General features: G+C 39.1%; 1 protein-coding gene across 1 annotated transcript in view; it reads left to right on the top strand.

Annotated features, from left to right (window-relative positions):
- The window catches only part of Ift57 (intraflagellar transport 57), a 54,544-nt gene extending 46,948 nt beyond the window's left edge, over window positions 1–7,596 (top strand). The window contains exons 7-11 of the mRNA XM_027412548.2: window positions 1,679–1,750; window positions 2,729–2,860; window positions 4,355–4,417; window positions 6,058–6,124; window positions 7,224–7,596. Coding sequence (XP_027268349.1) covers window positions 1,679–1,750; window positions 2,729–2,860; window positions 4,355–4,417; window positions 6,058–6,124; window positions 7,224–7,402 — 513 coding nt within the window. The 3' untranslated portion in view covers window positions 7,403–7,596. The remainder of the gene's footprint in view (window positions 1–1,678; window positions 1,751–2,728; window positions 2,861–4,354; window positions 4,418–6,057; window positions 6,125–7,223) is intronic.
- The last annotated feature ends 5,787 nt before the right edge of the window (window positions 7,597–13,383 follow it).

Below are 13,383 nucleotides of genomic sequence, written 5' to 3'. Positions count from 1 at the left end.
TGTGTGTGTGTGTGTGTGTGTGTGTGTGTGTGTGTGTGTGTGTTTCTGTATACATTTATTTGGAGAATAGCAGACAAAGATAGAGTGGTAGGTAGAGAGAAAGATGTGTAAATACTTAATGTTAGTATTAAGATTTCTAAAAGCTTTTTTGGAGCCAAGGTATATGAACAATTTTAAGAGGTGTTAGATAATAGTTTCTCTTTTAAATTGTTATTTATTCTTTGATAAATTCATATAATGTGATTTAATTACATTTACTCCCTCCCAAACACCCCTTTCCCCTTGGAGTCCAATTTGTGCTGCCATTGTTCTAATGAATAATGACACTCATCAGGCTCATTCTCTTCCATGAAGGTGTTACCTAGACTAACTGAGTTCCCATCTCCTGCTTCTGCACATACTTTTCCAGTGTTGGTTGCTGAATGGGAAGGGGCTTGTCCTTTGCCAGATATGCACAGTCAGACTTGGGTGGTAAAGAGGTCTTTGAACTGTAAAATGAAAATGTTGAGCTACCTAATTGTTAAATACCTAAGGAAATAACCTTGAAGGTCCTTTCCAGCCTTTGTATTTTGAGATGTTTTGTTAATGGTGCAGAAGGGTTCAGAGAAGGGCAGTGCTTGTTTGTTCTCTGTTTTGCCATCCTCACTAGTGTCAGCTGACAGTTGTCATCCCCTTACTCCTGAACGGGCAGAATGTGTCAAGCAAGAACTTACAGTACTATGCACATGGCCTCAACTCCATCCACCCTCTTCTGTGGCCAGGCCTCTGCTTGTTTTTCTGTGGGATGATGAGTGTGAGACGAGGTGCTTCTTGAGATCTTCTGCAGTAGATAAATTATAAGTTGATATTTGGTATGCTTGAAGCACCCAAGACATTTATACACCCTGTTGTCATGGGCATGTTTCAAAGTAAAGAAGTCAACAGAGTGAACTATTCACTTTTTTTTTTCCTTCAGAAAATTCTGCAGATATCGCAAGCAAGCCTGTCAATTTATGCAAACAGATTTAGGAGATTGAGACTAGCCTAGTCCCATCACTTACGTCAATTTACCTCTCATGATTGGTATTTCTGAAGTCATTTAAAGTGTTTACTTCTAATGATCTAAACTGAAATATTTTGAAGGTATCTTTTAGGGGATTACACAGTTGACATCAATTTAAAAATGAGGCCAGCCGCAGTAGGCTCCAGTAATCAGTACAGACTTCCTTTATTAAGAGTGAGATTCCGAAGTCTTGCTAAAGAAAAAGCCTATTTTCATTTCTAAGAGACAAACTAATCTTTGATACATGATATTTGAGTAGAGTTGAGAGTTGCTTCTGGCAAACATAATCGTTACTGCTTAAGCAAGTATTTCTTTGCTAATAATTAGATTTTTTTTCATTTTGATGGGTAGTCATAAATATTAACCACCAGCAGTGCTAGAATAATTTGTATTCAAATTACCATATATCACTCTGTGAACACATAAAATAATTTACATTTACTTAGGACCTTTTATCCTAAAGTGCCCTACACATGCTTCTTTACACTCTGATTGCAAGCTATATATAGGACTCTGCCACCTGAAATAGGACAGCTACCAAGTAATAAGGATAAAGAACTCAACTTCACAGCAGACAGGTGAAAGGAGAAAATGTGGTAGCTTTCAATTTGTTCCTGTGTATGCTTATGTTAATAGGATTGGAGGATCCATGTTGACCAAATGCATCAGCACAAAAGTGGAATTGAATCTGCTCTAAAGGAAACCAAGGTATGTGAATTAGTTCAGACAAATCAACATGGATTTACTCATCTAGGTCTATTGTGGTAGAGCATGGAAGGAGAACAAATACAATACTTATATTTCAGGAGATGATTAATTGCATATACTACATTACATCTTCACAGCACTAGTGCTTATGCCAAGGAATCAAGCTACTTATATAAAAGCTATTTATACTCAGACAGAGTAGTACACTTCTACAATCCATCTGTATTTTAAATATATATATGTATATATGAATATCACATATTACATATATATATTCAATAGATACTTTGGACACATATCAGTATTTCTCCTGATTCCTAATATTTGCATGCACCCCAGCCTGACAAAGGCTAGGACTTGTAGCTCTCCCAGCCTTGTTGCCATGGCAGAAGTGGGATCTTTAGAGAATGGCACAAAGAAGCAAGCTAGAGTGCAAAGCCAAGGGTCCCAGGATAGAGCAACTCCAGATCAGGGACTCTGCTTCTAACTGTGGTATTTCCATCCGCTTTGAACTGTGACTTCAGAAGGTCATATCATTCCTTGGCTGCTTTGATTTTGTAGTTTATATACAACTTATTACAATGATGTAAGCTTTGGATGTGTAGCTGTGTGAGGACAAAAGGTGGCTGACACTGCCAGGCCCTTCTTTTTCGGAGACAGGGTCCAGGTGCAGTACCCTTACTTCAGCCTCCTGGGTCCTTGGATTACAGAGCTGAACCTGCTGAACCTTCTCATCTGGCTTCTTTAATGTGTGTGTGTGTGTGTGTGTGTGTGTGTGTGTGTGTGTGTGTGTGTGTGTTTGTGGTGTAATTAAAGTGTCTCTAATCATGAACTTTGCTGTTGAAGTTTCAGACTGTCATCTTTTGCACACATGATTGATGATTTGTGAAGTGTGTTGAAAAATATTTAACTTATTTTTACCAGTTTTGCAAAACTTACATACTCTTTTTATCTACTAAAATCCCATGAAATTTCTAGGGATTTTTGGACAAGCTCCATAATGAAATTAGCCGGACTCTGGAAAAGATTGGTAGCCGAGAAAAGTACATCAACAATCAACTTGAGCACTTGGTTCAAGAATATCGTGGGGCCCAGGCCCAGCTGAGTGAGGTAATATAAGAATGCTTTGGGGGGATTTATTCCAATTCCTGACCCTAATCCCTAAATCAGCATATTTTGTTTATAAATTGTAAATTGGGAAAGGAGAGCTTGAGGTGGATATGATCTAAACGCCAAGTATCCAAGTGTGAATTGATCAAAGAATATATCATGTTTAAAATTTTTCATCAACAAAAGCATATGCATTCTGCCCACTTGAAGTTGGGGGGAGGGGGAGACAGGGAGGAGAGAACTCTCTACTTTATATGTGATAGAAATGATTATCCCCCAGGAGTCCCTAAACACACCTTTTTGTTTTATTTAGATAAATACAGATTTGTTGCTGGCAATCCTGACTTAGAACAAGGGGAGAGTGTTAGGATGCTGTGTTTCATTTCTAAGTTGTTGATAATTCACTGTAAAAGCTGGAGAAAGAATAGTGTGTGTCAGAGGGAAGAAATGGCCCTTGCTACAATGGCATACAGCTACATACTAAGGAATATGAAAGCAAAATAAATTCAGAGCCAAACAATTTAATGAATTTGATGAAACCGATTTCTCATTCTTTTCATGTTTCAGAAGTTTGTTCAAAAAAATATAATCGCTTGCTTCTGAAAACAGCCGTGGGGATCCCTTAGCTTTCCTCAGGAATGAATAAGGAAAATCTTGCATGTCCTGATGTTAAGTTAGACTAGTAAGAATGCATGCAAATAAGGGGTTCAGTAGGAGGGGTGCTGGGAGAAGGCAATGAGGGTAAAAAATGATCAGAATGCATTGTGGATACACTTATGAAATTTCAGTGAGTGATAATTTTATAAGGATACTGGTAGAAATACAATGAAAATAAGTTTGAGATAACTCATATTTTCAGAAGTTCTCAAAGACCAAGTTGAAAATAACTTTCACTTTTCATCATACTCTCATACTCTCGTTTTATTTATTATTCCCTTATATATACATGAATTCATGAGCATTTTTACTGTACAAATGCCCTCTGGTTAAAGCTACTGTGTATCTAACACTAATACTGAATAATTGATTGCTAGATTAGTTCCTGAGAACATATTCTAGTTGGCTGCACTGGCATCTACTTTATTAATCCTTATTAATTGCTGAACTTCACACTCTACTTTGATTGATTTTTTTTTTCTTTTTAGAACTAATTTTCCCTTGCATAGCACACAAATTAGATTGACCGAGAGTCATCCTCCCAGAGTGTTTAGAAAGGGTGGAGGGCAGTTTTTATTGTCAACTGTGCCCATGTGAGTTACACAGCTGCTATGGTAAGGCTGCAGCAGTACATCGTTTTATAGTGCTTCACTTAAATGCATGGTGCCTATTAATAAGGACATGAAATAGCTACAGTTAAATGTCACTTTCATAAATGTATTCACAAATAAGGGGGTGTCATAAAATGCTGTGCAGAAACTGTGCCCACACAGAGGTCATATTTAAGTAATCTGCTCCTGTTCCGGATTTGTCATTTAACATTGTTCTCCTCCTCAGGCAAGGGAGCGCTACCAGCAGGGAAATGGCGGAGTAACGGAAAGGACCAGAGTCCTGTCTGAGGTACACACCTGTCTACTGATGCGCTGCTCACCTGTCAGCTGGGCCCAAGCCAGGCAGAGACATCCAGACTGAATGCTGCTGGGCTCACTGAGGTTCCCTCCCAACATGCAGTCCTCAGCTTTAGAAGTTCACTAATGAGTGAACCAATTATCCCTCCCTTGTTTCTTTAAGACGTCCAAAGCTGCTGAATTAAATTAATCATTAAATTTGCTCAAATTATCAGCACATTGATAACCTTCCTAATCTTTATTTGACATAATAATTAATAATAGAAGAGTGGGCAAAGCACCATGGGAAGAGTCTATAGCTAGTGCCAATGTGACTCTTCAAGATATAAAGCTTAGCTGTCAGTAGTTGCTGTTAATGATTTGTGTGTGGTCCAGAGGATAGCTCTATCTACAATCGAGGTAACTTGAAACCTTTTGATTCAGGGACTTCTGAAATGTTTGCAGTTTCACTGCATCTTTCCCTTGGTCTTACAAGGGAAGAAAGACCTGATATATATTCTCATTTTGCAAGGGAGATGATGAGGTTCAAAAGTAAAAATTGACAACAATGTCAGAAGCCAGTATGAGACTGAGATCTAAGACTGTATATAGTTACAAAAGCAGCACAATTTCCATAAGCCTTGGTGTGGGAATTAAGTTTCTCTTATGAAGGATATTTCAGAAATATTTATTTTAAAATATGCCATTAGAAATATTTAGACTCTAGTCCTGTTGTGTTTCTAGGCAAATAAAACATTCCTCGGAAGGAAAGTGCTCACTAATGTGGGGTAAATGAACACTTGAAGGGCGTCCGGGGACCACTTAGTCCTCTGGCGTCAGTAGTTGTCCCCAGTTGTGATGTTTCAGGTGCCTGGAAGAAATTAATTTGCTTTGCCTGGATGAGCACTTTATTCCCTGGGAAGGTTTTACTCAGCAGCATGATAGAAATAAAGCCGACTAGGTTACAGTAATTACAGCTTAGTCCTAGATTATGTAAAAACAATTTCTCATATTGTAGAGATTATATTTTCTGTATAATTTCAGAGATTACACTGCTGATGTAGAGTTTTGCCCACAGAGGCTGCAGTGGTGTTATCTTGTCATCAAGTGTAGCTTCATCTGAAATCTGTATGACAGCAGTCATGTCTCCTAGAGGTCAGATTTCCTTGCCTGGAATGAAGCAATGGAGCATTTTTGTATCTCACCATAGGATATAAGCATTTTCTTACTGGCCTAGACGAGAAGAGGTGACATGGTCTCCAAAGAACTATACTATTAAGAAAGATCCCTAGAAAGCCAAATCAGCATCCTAGTAACATTGTATTGACTAATAACTAGTTTTTAGAGAGCAGCATGGTAAATGCTAGTGATAATTGCACAGTCTGAGGGCTTCATATTGCAAACAACTTGATTTTTCTTCTATAATATCGCAGCATGAGGAAAGCTAATGTGAAAGTAATTTGCTGGCGTTTTATAAGCAGTTCTTAAAAAATGAAAAGCTTTGTGTGTCTGCACCCATTGTCTTGGATTTGAATATTCTTAATGTCTTACTTCCTTATATCTAAATTGATTTTCCTCCATACAGCATTCAAAAACTGTCAAGGTTCATCAAAATGTAGCACTCACAGGAGTTGTTGTTGTTTTCAATGAAAGGTTACAGAAGAATTAGAGAAGGTGAAACAAGAGATGGAAGAGAAGGGCAGCAGCATGACAGATGGCAGTGAGTACACTTTCCCTTTGGGGTGAACTCGGGAACCACTTTCCACAGCGCCTCTGTCAAGTAGGACCAGCCAGCAGACGTCTGTGTGTGTCAGCGGTGCGGCTCCATGGGTAGAGGTGCTTGCCACTTAGCCTGGCATCCTCAGTTCTGTCTCAGACCCCATGATGGAAGGAGAGAACCAACTCCTGAAATCTGTGCATACACACAAGTGTGTGAGCACATGCGTGCCTGCACACACTCGCACGCAGATCTATCGAGATAATAGTAGTCTATTGTTGCTTGTTTTAAGAGAGATGTGTGGTACAAAAGTATCTGATCCTCAGAATATTAAGTTCACTATGAAACAACTGAGAAAAACTATTTTTACTGTAATTTAGATTGTGTTTATTCAAGCTAATAACTCTAAGAGTGGGAAATATTTAAGTATGTGCTTTCTTCCAACAGTGTTTAAAACATATTATTCTATTTTCATCATTTTATGTACAAAATGACCTTAATATCCCAAATCACACCAGGACAGTGATGTGATGACCCTTGGGTTTTCCCCCTCCTTCCAGGAAGTCCTGACTGATTAGGGTTCAAACAGGAAAGAATTAATCTCTCAGTAATTATCCTCCATTACAAACTGTTTACTTTGACACAGGCCAATGGTCGTCACCTCAGGCTTGTTATGTCAGTAAGATTGTCTAGGGTTCTGATGCTCTGCGTGCAGACTGGGGATAGAGTGGGATGTGGGGATTTTCTTGCAGTGTTTTCAATTTGTATTTCAAATGTATCTTTCTTCCCTCTCTAACTATTCTGTTCCCTGTTCCTGTGGACAAAACCATGTTGAACACATCTTTAAATACCCACTTAGCACTTCTTTTCCTAGAAAAGTTAGAAAATTCAGCCTCAGGACATCAAATATTGAACCAGTTCCCATCTGCAAAGTCTCAGGTGTTTAAAATACCAGTGCAAAGCTGTGTGAATGTCAGCGAGTCACTGGCTGCATTTTAACCCTACTTCTGGCTGAAGACAAAGTGAGGAAATGTCAGGCAATTCTCTAACAAACCGATACTCCAAAGGAACATTTTTATCCCATGCTGTTTGTCTTCTACAGCTCCATTGGTGAAGATTAAGCAGAGCTTAACCAAACTGAAGCAAGAAACCGTTCAGATGGACATTAGGATTGGGGTTGTGGAGCACACTCTACTGCAGTCCAAGCTGAAGGAAAAGTGCAATATGACTCGAGACATGCACGCGGCTGTTACCCCGGAATCAGCGATTGGCTTCTATTAAAACATGTGGGCTTTCATGCTTCTGATTATTTGTTTTTATATCAGATGATTTTTTTAATGTTGCATGGATTTCCAAACACAATCTATACCTCTCAAGCTTGTTCAGTGGGTGTTTTTGCACAGGTATTGTATCATGGTGATTATGACGGCTAAAGCCTTTACAATGAATATAGTATTTAATAAAGTACTTAAAAATTCTCATGTTTCAAGAAGCTATCATTCCTGGTGCCATACTCCTGCCTGGTAGCTTATTTTCTTAGTGTTCCTTGTGTATGTGACCCATGTATCATATGTACACTGCTACTGTCATATCCTAGACTACCGACACAGGTCTGGTCACTTTGAGTACAAATTAGATAAATAAATAATATAAAGTTACACTTAAAAAAACTTCTACATAGTGAGTTTGAGGCCATCCAGATGTGTATGAGATCCTGTCTCAGAAAAAGCAAAAACCCAAGAACAGTCTTTAACCTGGGGAGAAAGACAGGTGAGGAGATCACAAAGCAAGAAATAGCCTTTGTACCACTGGTGATCTCCAGAGCTGATCTCCCCAAAGTGACCAGTAGTACTTATGTATTAGAGAAGCCGAGAATAGGCGGTGGAATTCTTCATAGGAAGCCAAACTCCCCTAGTTCAGCTTTACAGTTATATGATATTGCCACCTTCTTAGCTGTACAAAGAAAGAAAAATCAGTATCCATGTTGACATGTGCAACCTATTCCTTTTCTAGTTAATGAATAGTTGAGCCCTATTTGCTCAGCTGCTGGAACGAGGGAAAAGATGAGCATGCCTGTGTCTGCATCCCACCCTTTTGTGTGGTGTCAGCTATGCCAGGCAGTGTTCTGTGGAACCTGCCATAATGAGGCTCATGATCAGCTGGTACTGACACTGATTTCCTAGGAACCTTCCTCAGCAGTTTTCTAGACTAGAATTTCTAAATCAGCCAAATAAGCAATATTGAAGAGCAGCTTTTAGGGGCTGGGGTGTAGCTCAGTTAACAGAGTGCATGTCTAACAGGCACGGAGCCCTGGATTTGATCCTTAGCACTATATAAACCAGTTAGTAAGTCACACCTATTATGTAGCACTCAAGAGGTGGAGATAGGAAAGTCACAAGTTCAAATTCATAGACCTGTAAGATGGCGCAGTGGGTTAAGATACTCATTACTAAGCCTGCTAACTGGAGTTTTATCCCCAGATCCCAAAAATTGTCCTCTAACCTCCACACAAGCAACGTATTCCATATGCATTCATTCATACACACACACACACACACACACACACACACACACACACACACTAATAAATAGTATAAAATTAATCTTTTAAAAAGTTCAGGGTCATCTTAGACTACATAGTGAGTTTGAGGCCAACCAAGTGTGTATGAGATTCTGTCTCAAAAAAAAAAAAAAAAAAAAGCAAGAACAAAAGAACAGTCTTTAACCTGGGGAGAAAGACAGGTGAGAGGATCACAAAGCAAGAAATAACCATCGCTATTTTTAGGAAGCAAAAAACACTATTAGTAAATTTTGATTTAAAAAATGTTTTATGTTTCAAAACAACATATTAACATATTATCATTTTAATCCTAATACCTTTCTCCCCTAAATTATTACCTTAACATTTGCTTTCTAGACATATACCCCAATACACACACACACACACACACACACACACACACACAAGCACATCTTTTGTGTTCACTAAACTCTAAGTTTGGATAAGAGAAAATTTATGTCTATCATAAACTACCACCCAAGAGGATGACAATAAACACAATGGCAAGCAAGGCAGTGTATTTAATTTGTAAAGAGGACTAATCCACAGTGGGACCATAGGCAGTAGGAAAGTCTAAAATTCTCTTGCCCTGTGCTCAGTGCAGGAGCCTGGTGGAAAATGTGAAACAGCAGTTGGCCCTGGGAACTTCCTGGCCTAGGTTCTATCTTAGCTGTGGATGCCAGAGGCCAATATGAAGTGTCTGGGTATCTAGCTCATGGGTTTCCACCTTAATTCTGAGATAAAGTCTCTCACTGAACCTGGATGTCACCAATAGCCTAACTAGCCAGTGAGCCCTATGGATCTTCCTGTCTCCTTTGTCTCCCCTGGCTGGGTTTACACACACATTTGATTGGGTGCTGGGGATGTTCCTGCTTGCACAAGCAGTTTGCCCACTGAACTGTCTTTCCAGCCCCTGTTTCCTGGTTAGCTGCTCTACAAGAGTCTAGAGGCCCAACTACAAGTGTGTGCAATAACTAAATTTCAGAACTTGATCCCTAAATTCTCTACTTAGAAAAAAAAAACTTTAAAAATAAAAGCCCGTCCTTTTTGAAAACTCATTCCCAGACTAGGAAGGAAAGCATGTATGTGCCAAAAATATCTGTCTCTGTCGTAAAGAAAATATTCAGAGGATGATGGGGAAATGCCCAATAGACAGCCAGAATCAGAGACAACTTGAGCACCAGAGTGATGAATTATAGCTGCAGCATAACCACCAGCCCATACAGATATAAATAAATGAGTGGATAAATGAGGATATGGGAATGGTCTCCTTACAATAGAATGGCTGATAAGTGAAATGAATGCTGGATTTAGAAAAATACCAACTGGTAGCTACCATGGTAGCTAATTGGAATGAGACTCATCAGTGAATTCTGCAACTCCTAGGTGGAAGTTTGATGAGAAATAGAGTGACTGTGTGGTTTCAATATAGGGAAAATAATATACAAAGAGAGAAAATTGTCAGTTTTTCACTAAAAATCTGGTGCACACCGCTTACATTAAGCTGTTCCAAGGTAACATCACCAGCCCACGGGCAAATACCATTTTTCGCCTGTAGAGAGCGCACATTTGTGTGGGTCATACTGGAGATGCATAACCTGAATCTACTAACAGACTGTCAAGACAGACAGCTGACAGGCTTGTACAAAAACGACTTGATGACAATTGAATGTAATAGTCATTCTAGATTGGACCCTGGACCAGAAGAATATAGGGATGGTAGCTATGAAGTATATTTGACATAACAGAAAAAAGTTGAGTAAGTCTGTAAATTTGATAATTTTACCTTAATTTTGTGAGCTGGATTATTTGAGCTGTGACTATTGAAAATAATTTATGTGTAATAATACACATAATGATTTAGATATAATGGGTCATTTTTGACAACAGCTTAAATGGTTCAGGGAATGAAAGAGAGGTGTGTGTGTGTGTGTGTGTGTGTGTGTGTGTGTGTAGTTAAGCATGTACAGAGAAATATGAAAGTCATAAATCATGACATAATACTTAGATCCCAATTACCTTGATTTGATTTCTGTGCACATTATATTCATGTGTTGAAATCAGAAATCATACACTGTACCCCACTAATATCTAAACTAACATGCTAATTAAAAAAAAACATAGCAGTAAAAATGTTTCTTTCCTAAATGGCTTTGGGTTCTGTTCCTCAAGTCTCTTCCCAGCAGGTGCCTGGGATTGTACTGAATTTAAAAGAATCACTGTGACATAATATTGTTAACTAATCATTAAATGCTTTCACTAAAAAACAATGGAAATTATGATAAATTGTTACCATATTGAGAATCTGGGAAAGGATTTGTAGAAATCTGTTGGATGGTTTCAACTTTCTTACAAATCTGAAGTAATAGTTCTTGCAGGTGACACAGGCTTCATGCAATTTGGCAGCCCCTCCTTCATTTAAATGCCCAATCCATTTATTACAGTATGACATTTCATTGAAATTCTGAAGCTCACTGAGTAAAAACAAAGTCATAATTGTATTCACTGACCAAGCAGAACAAATTCTTGATCAATCCAAGTTTTTTACCAGTTGTCTTCTTCCTTAAATTTGCATGTGGTGCTTAGGTATTATATTGTTGTTGTTATTATTATTATTAGTTTTTAAAATAATGTCAGGACATCTTTCATAAGAATTGACAGAGAACAAGCCTATGTAAATATGGCTATGTGATACCCATATGCAATCTGGTTCCTTCCATCCCTTCATCAGTTCCAATAGCCTGTGTGAGAAGATGTGACACCTGAGGATTGGACTCAGCTCCCAACATGGATGATGCATTCATTCCATGCTCCCTATATGTAAAAGCACAAAGATGAAAGGTATTTGCTGATCAAACTGTGATTACAAGGCCTTAAAACTTTGTGTACAAGGAAGAAAAGTCTTCAGGGGACTGTGGGGATAACTCATTGGCAAAATACAAGACTATCACCACCAGCTGAAATCCTAGCAACACCTCCTTCTGTCGTGTGTGTGTGTGTGTGTGTGTGTGTGTGTGTGTGTGTGTGTGTGTGTGTGTGTGTGCTAAACAATATTATAATAGAATTTTAAAAGGCAGAATATGTGACCCTGTTTGTGGTCAAATTGCAATGATTATCATAGCCTCATTTTTTTTTCAGCATCATGTGTCTAACAACCAAACCACAAACTTTACACGATTTATTTTTAAATTAGAAATTTACTCTCTTAAGTAAAAAATGGTTTGAATTCACATTTTTACAAGCTGTTTTTATCACTTAAAAATTCAGGAGAGGAGAGCATTGATGATCATTCTCATATTAACATATCTAAGTAATGTCTCAAGCATTAGAGTTCTGTAATTATGTGCTTTTAATTCAGACAGAACTCCAGCCTGATTTGCTGCCTCATTTCACCCCACTAGTACCTTGTATCAGGCCTGGGCTGTCCCCTTTGGTAGGACACTGCCACTTTCAAACTAACATCAGACTACACCCTACAGCCATCACTGCCCGAACTGTTGCTCTGAGAAGTTCTTGGACATCTTTAAGGTCCTGGGCATGGTCCCTTTAGTATGATGCAGCAGTTACTGCCTGGCTACCTCTCTCCTGCCCTGCAAGGAATTCTTTTTAATAAGCTGGAAAGTCCTCACATTGCCTGTGCATCAAAGTCAAGTGGGCAGCAAAAAAAAAAAAAAAAAAAAAAAAAAAAAAAAAAAAAAACACCCGTGTGCCCTCATCCCCAACTGAGGAGCTATTGGCAGTTGTTAGCTTCCAGGAGGGAGTGCTGGTTTGCACGAGAATGGCCTCCAGAGGCTCCCAAGTTTGATTGCTTGGTCCTATTGGTGGAAATGTTGGAAAGGATTAGGAGGTATGGTCTTATTGCAGGCGGTCTGTCACTGGTGGTAGGTTTTGAGGTTTCTAAAGCCCACACCATTCCGGTTGGCTCTCTCTTGGTCTCCTGATGGTTGATGTCTCAAGATGTAAGCTCTGTAAGCTCTCAGCTACTGTTCCAGTGCTGTCCTACCTCCTGCTACCCTGATCCCTACCAAGATGGTCACTGACTCACCCTCTGGAATGGAAAGCCCCAATGAACTCTTCATAAGTTGCCTTGGTTATGGTGTCTCCTCACAGATATAGAAAAGTAACTAAGGCAGAGGGGTCTACCATGTTCTAGGAGATGTCCCCACACCAAAAAGTGTTTGGATAACACAAACTGGTCTCAGTGGGTTTAAGAAGAAATCAAGTTTTGGTAAGGAGGTGAAGCAGGATTTAGGAGGAGTTGGGGGAGGAGTGGGTGTGATCAAAATACATTGTATGAAACTGTCAAAGAATTGATAAAAATACTTTTAAAAATACCTAAGTACATAAGTCCCCTTCCCAATTGTACCTCATAGCAGTGTGTGTGGTTTTTTATTCTAATTGGTGGAGGGTTATCAAGGATTTTAAAAAAGCTCCTCAGCTAATGTTGATAGACAATTATCTACAGAATCACCCATCCAAAGATCCACCCCCTACCCCCCATGCCTCTGTACCAGTGAGCAAAACATTTCAGAACCTAAAGTCATTTTTCTTAAAACTTATCCCATGGATTGCATTAATATAACCCCACCTTGGGAAATAAGTATGTTAAAAATGAGAGTCAGAGAGGGAGAGGAGGGAGGGAGGGAGACAGAGGAGAGAGACAGAGAGAGAGGAGGAGGAGGAGGAGGAAGAGGAGGAAGAG

This window comes from Cricetulus griseus, chromosome 4, assembly GCF_003668045.3.
Source record: "Cricetulus griseus strain 17A/GY chromosome 4, alternate assembly CriGri-PICRH-1.0, whole genome shotgun sequence".
NCBI lineage: Eukaryota > Metazoa > Chordata > Mammalia > Rodentia > Cricetidae > Cricetulus > Cricetulus griseus.
This window is presented reverse-complemented; position numbering and strand designations above follow the sequence as displayed.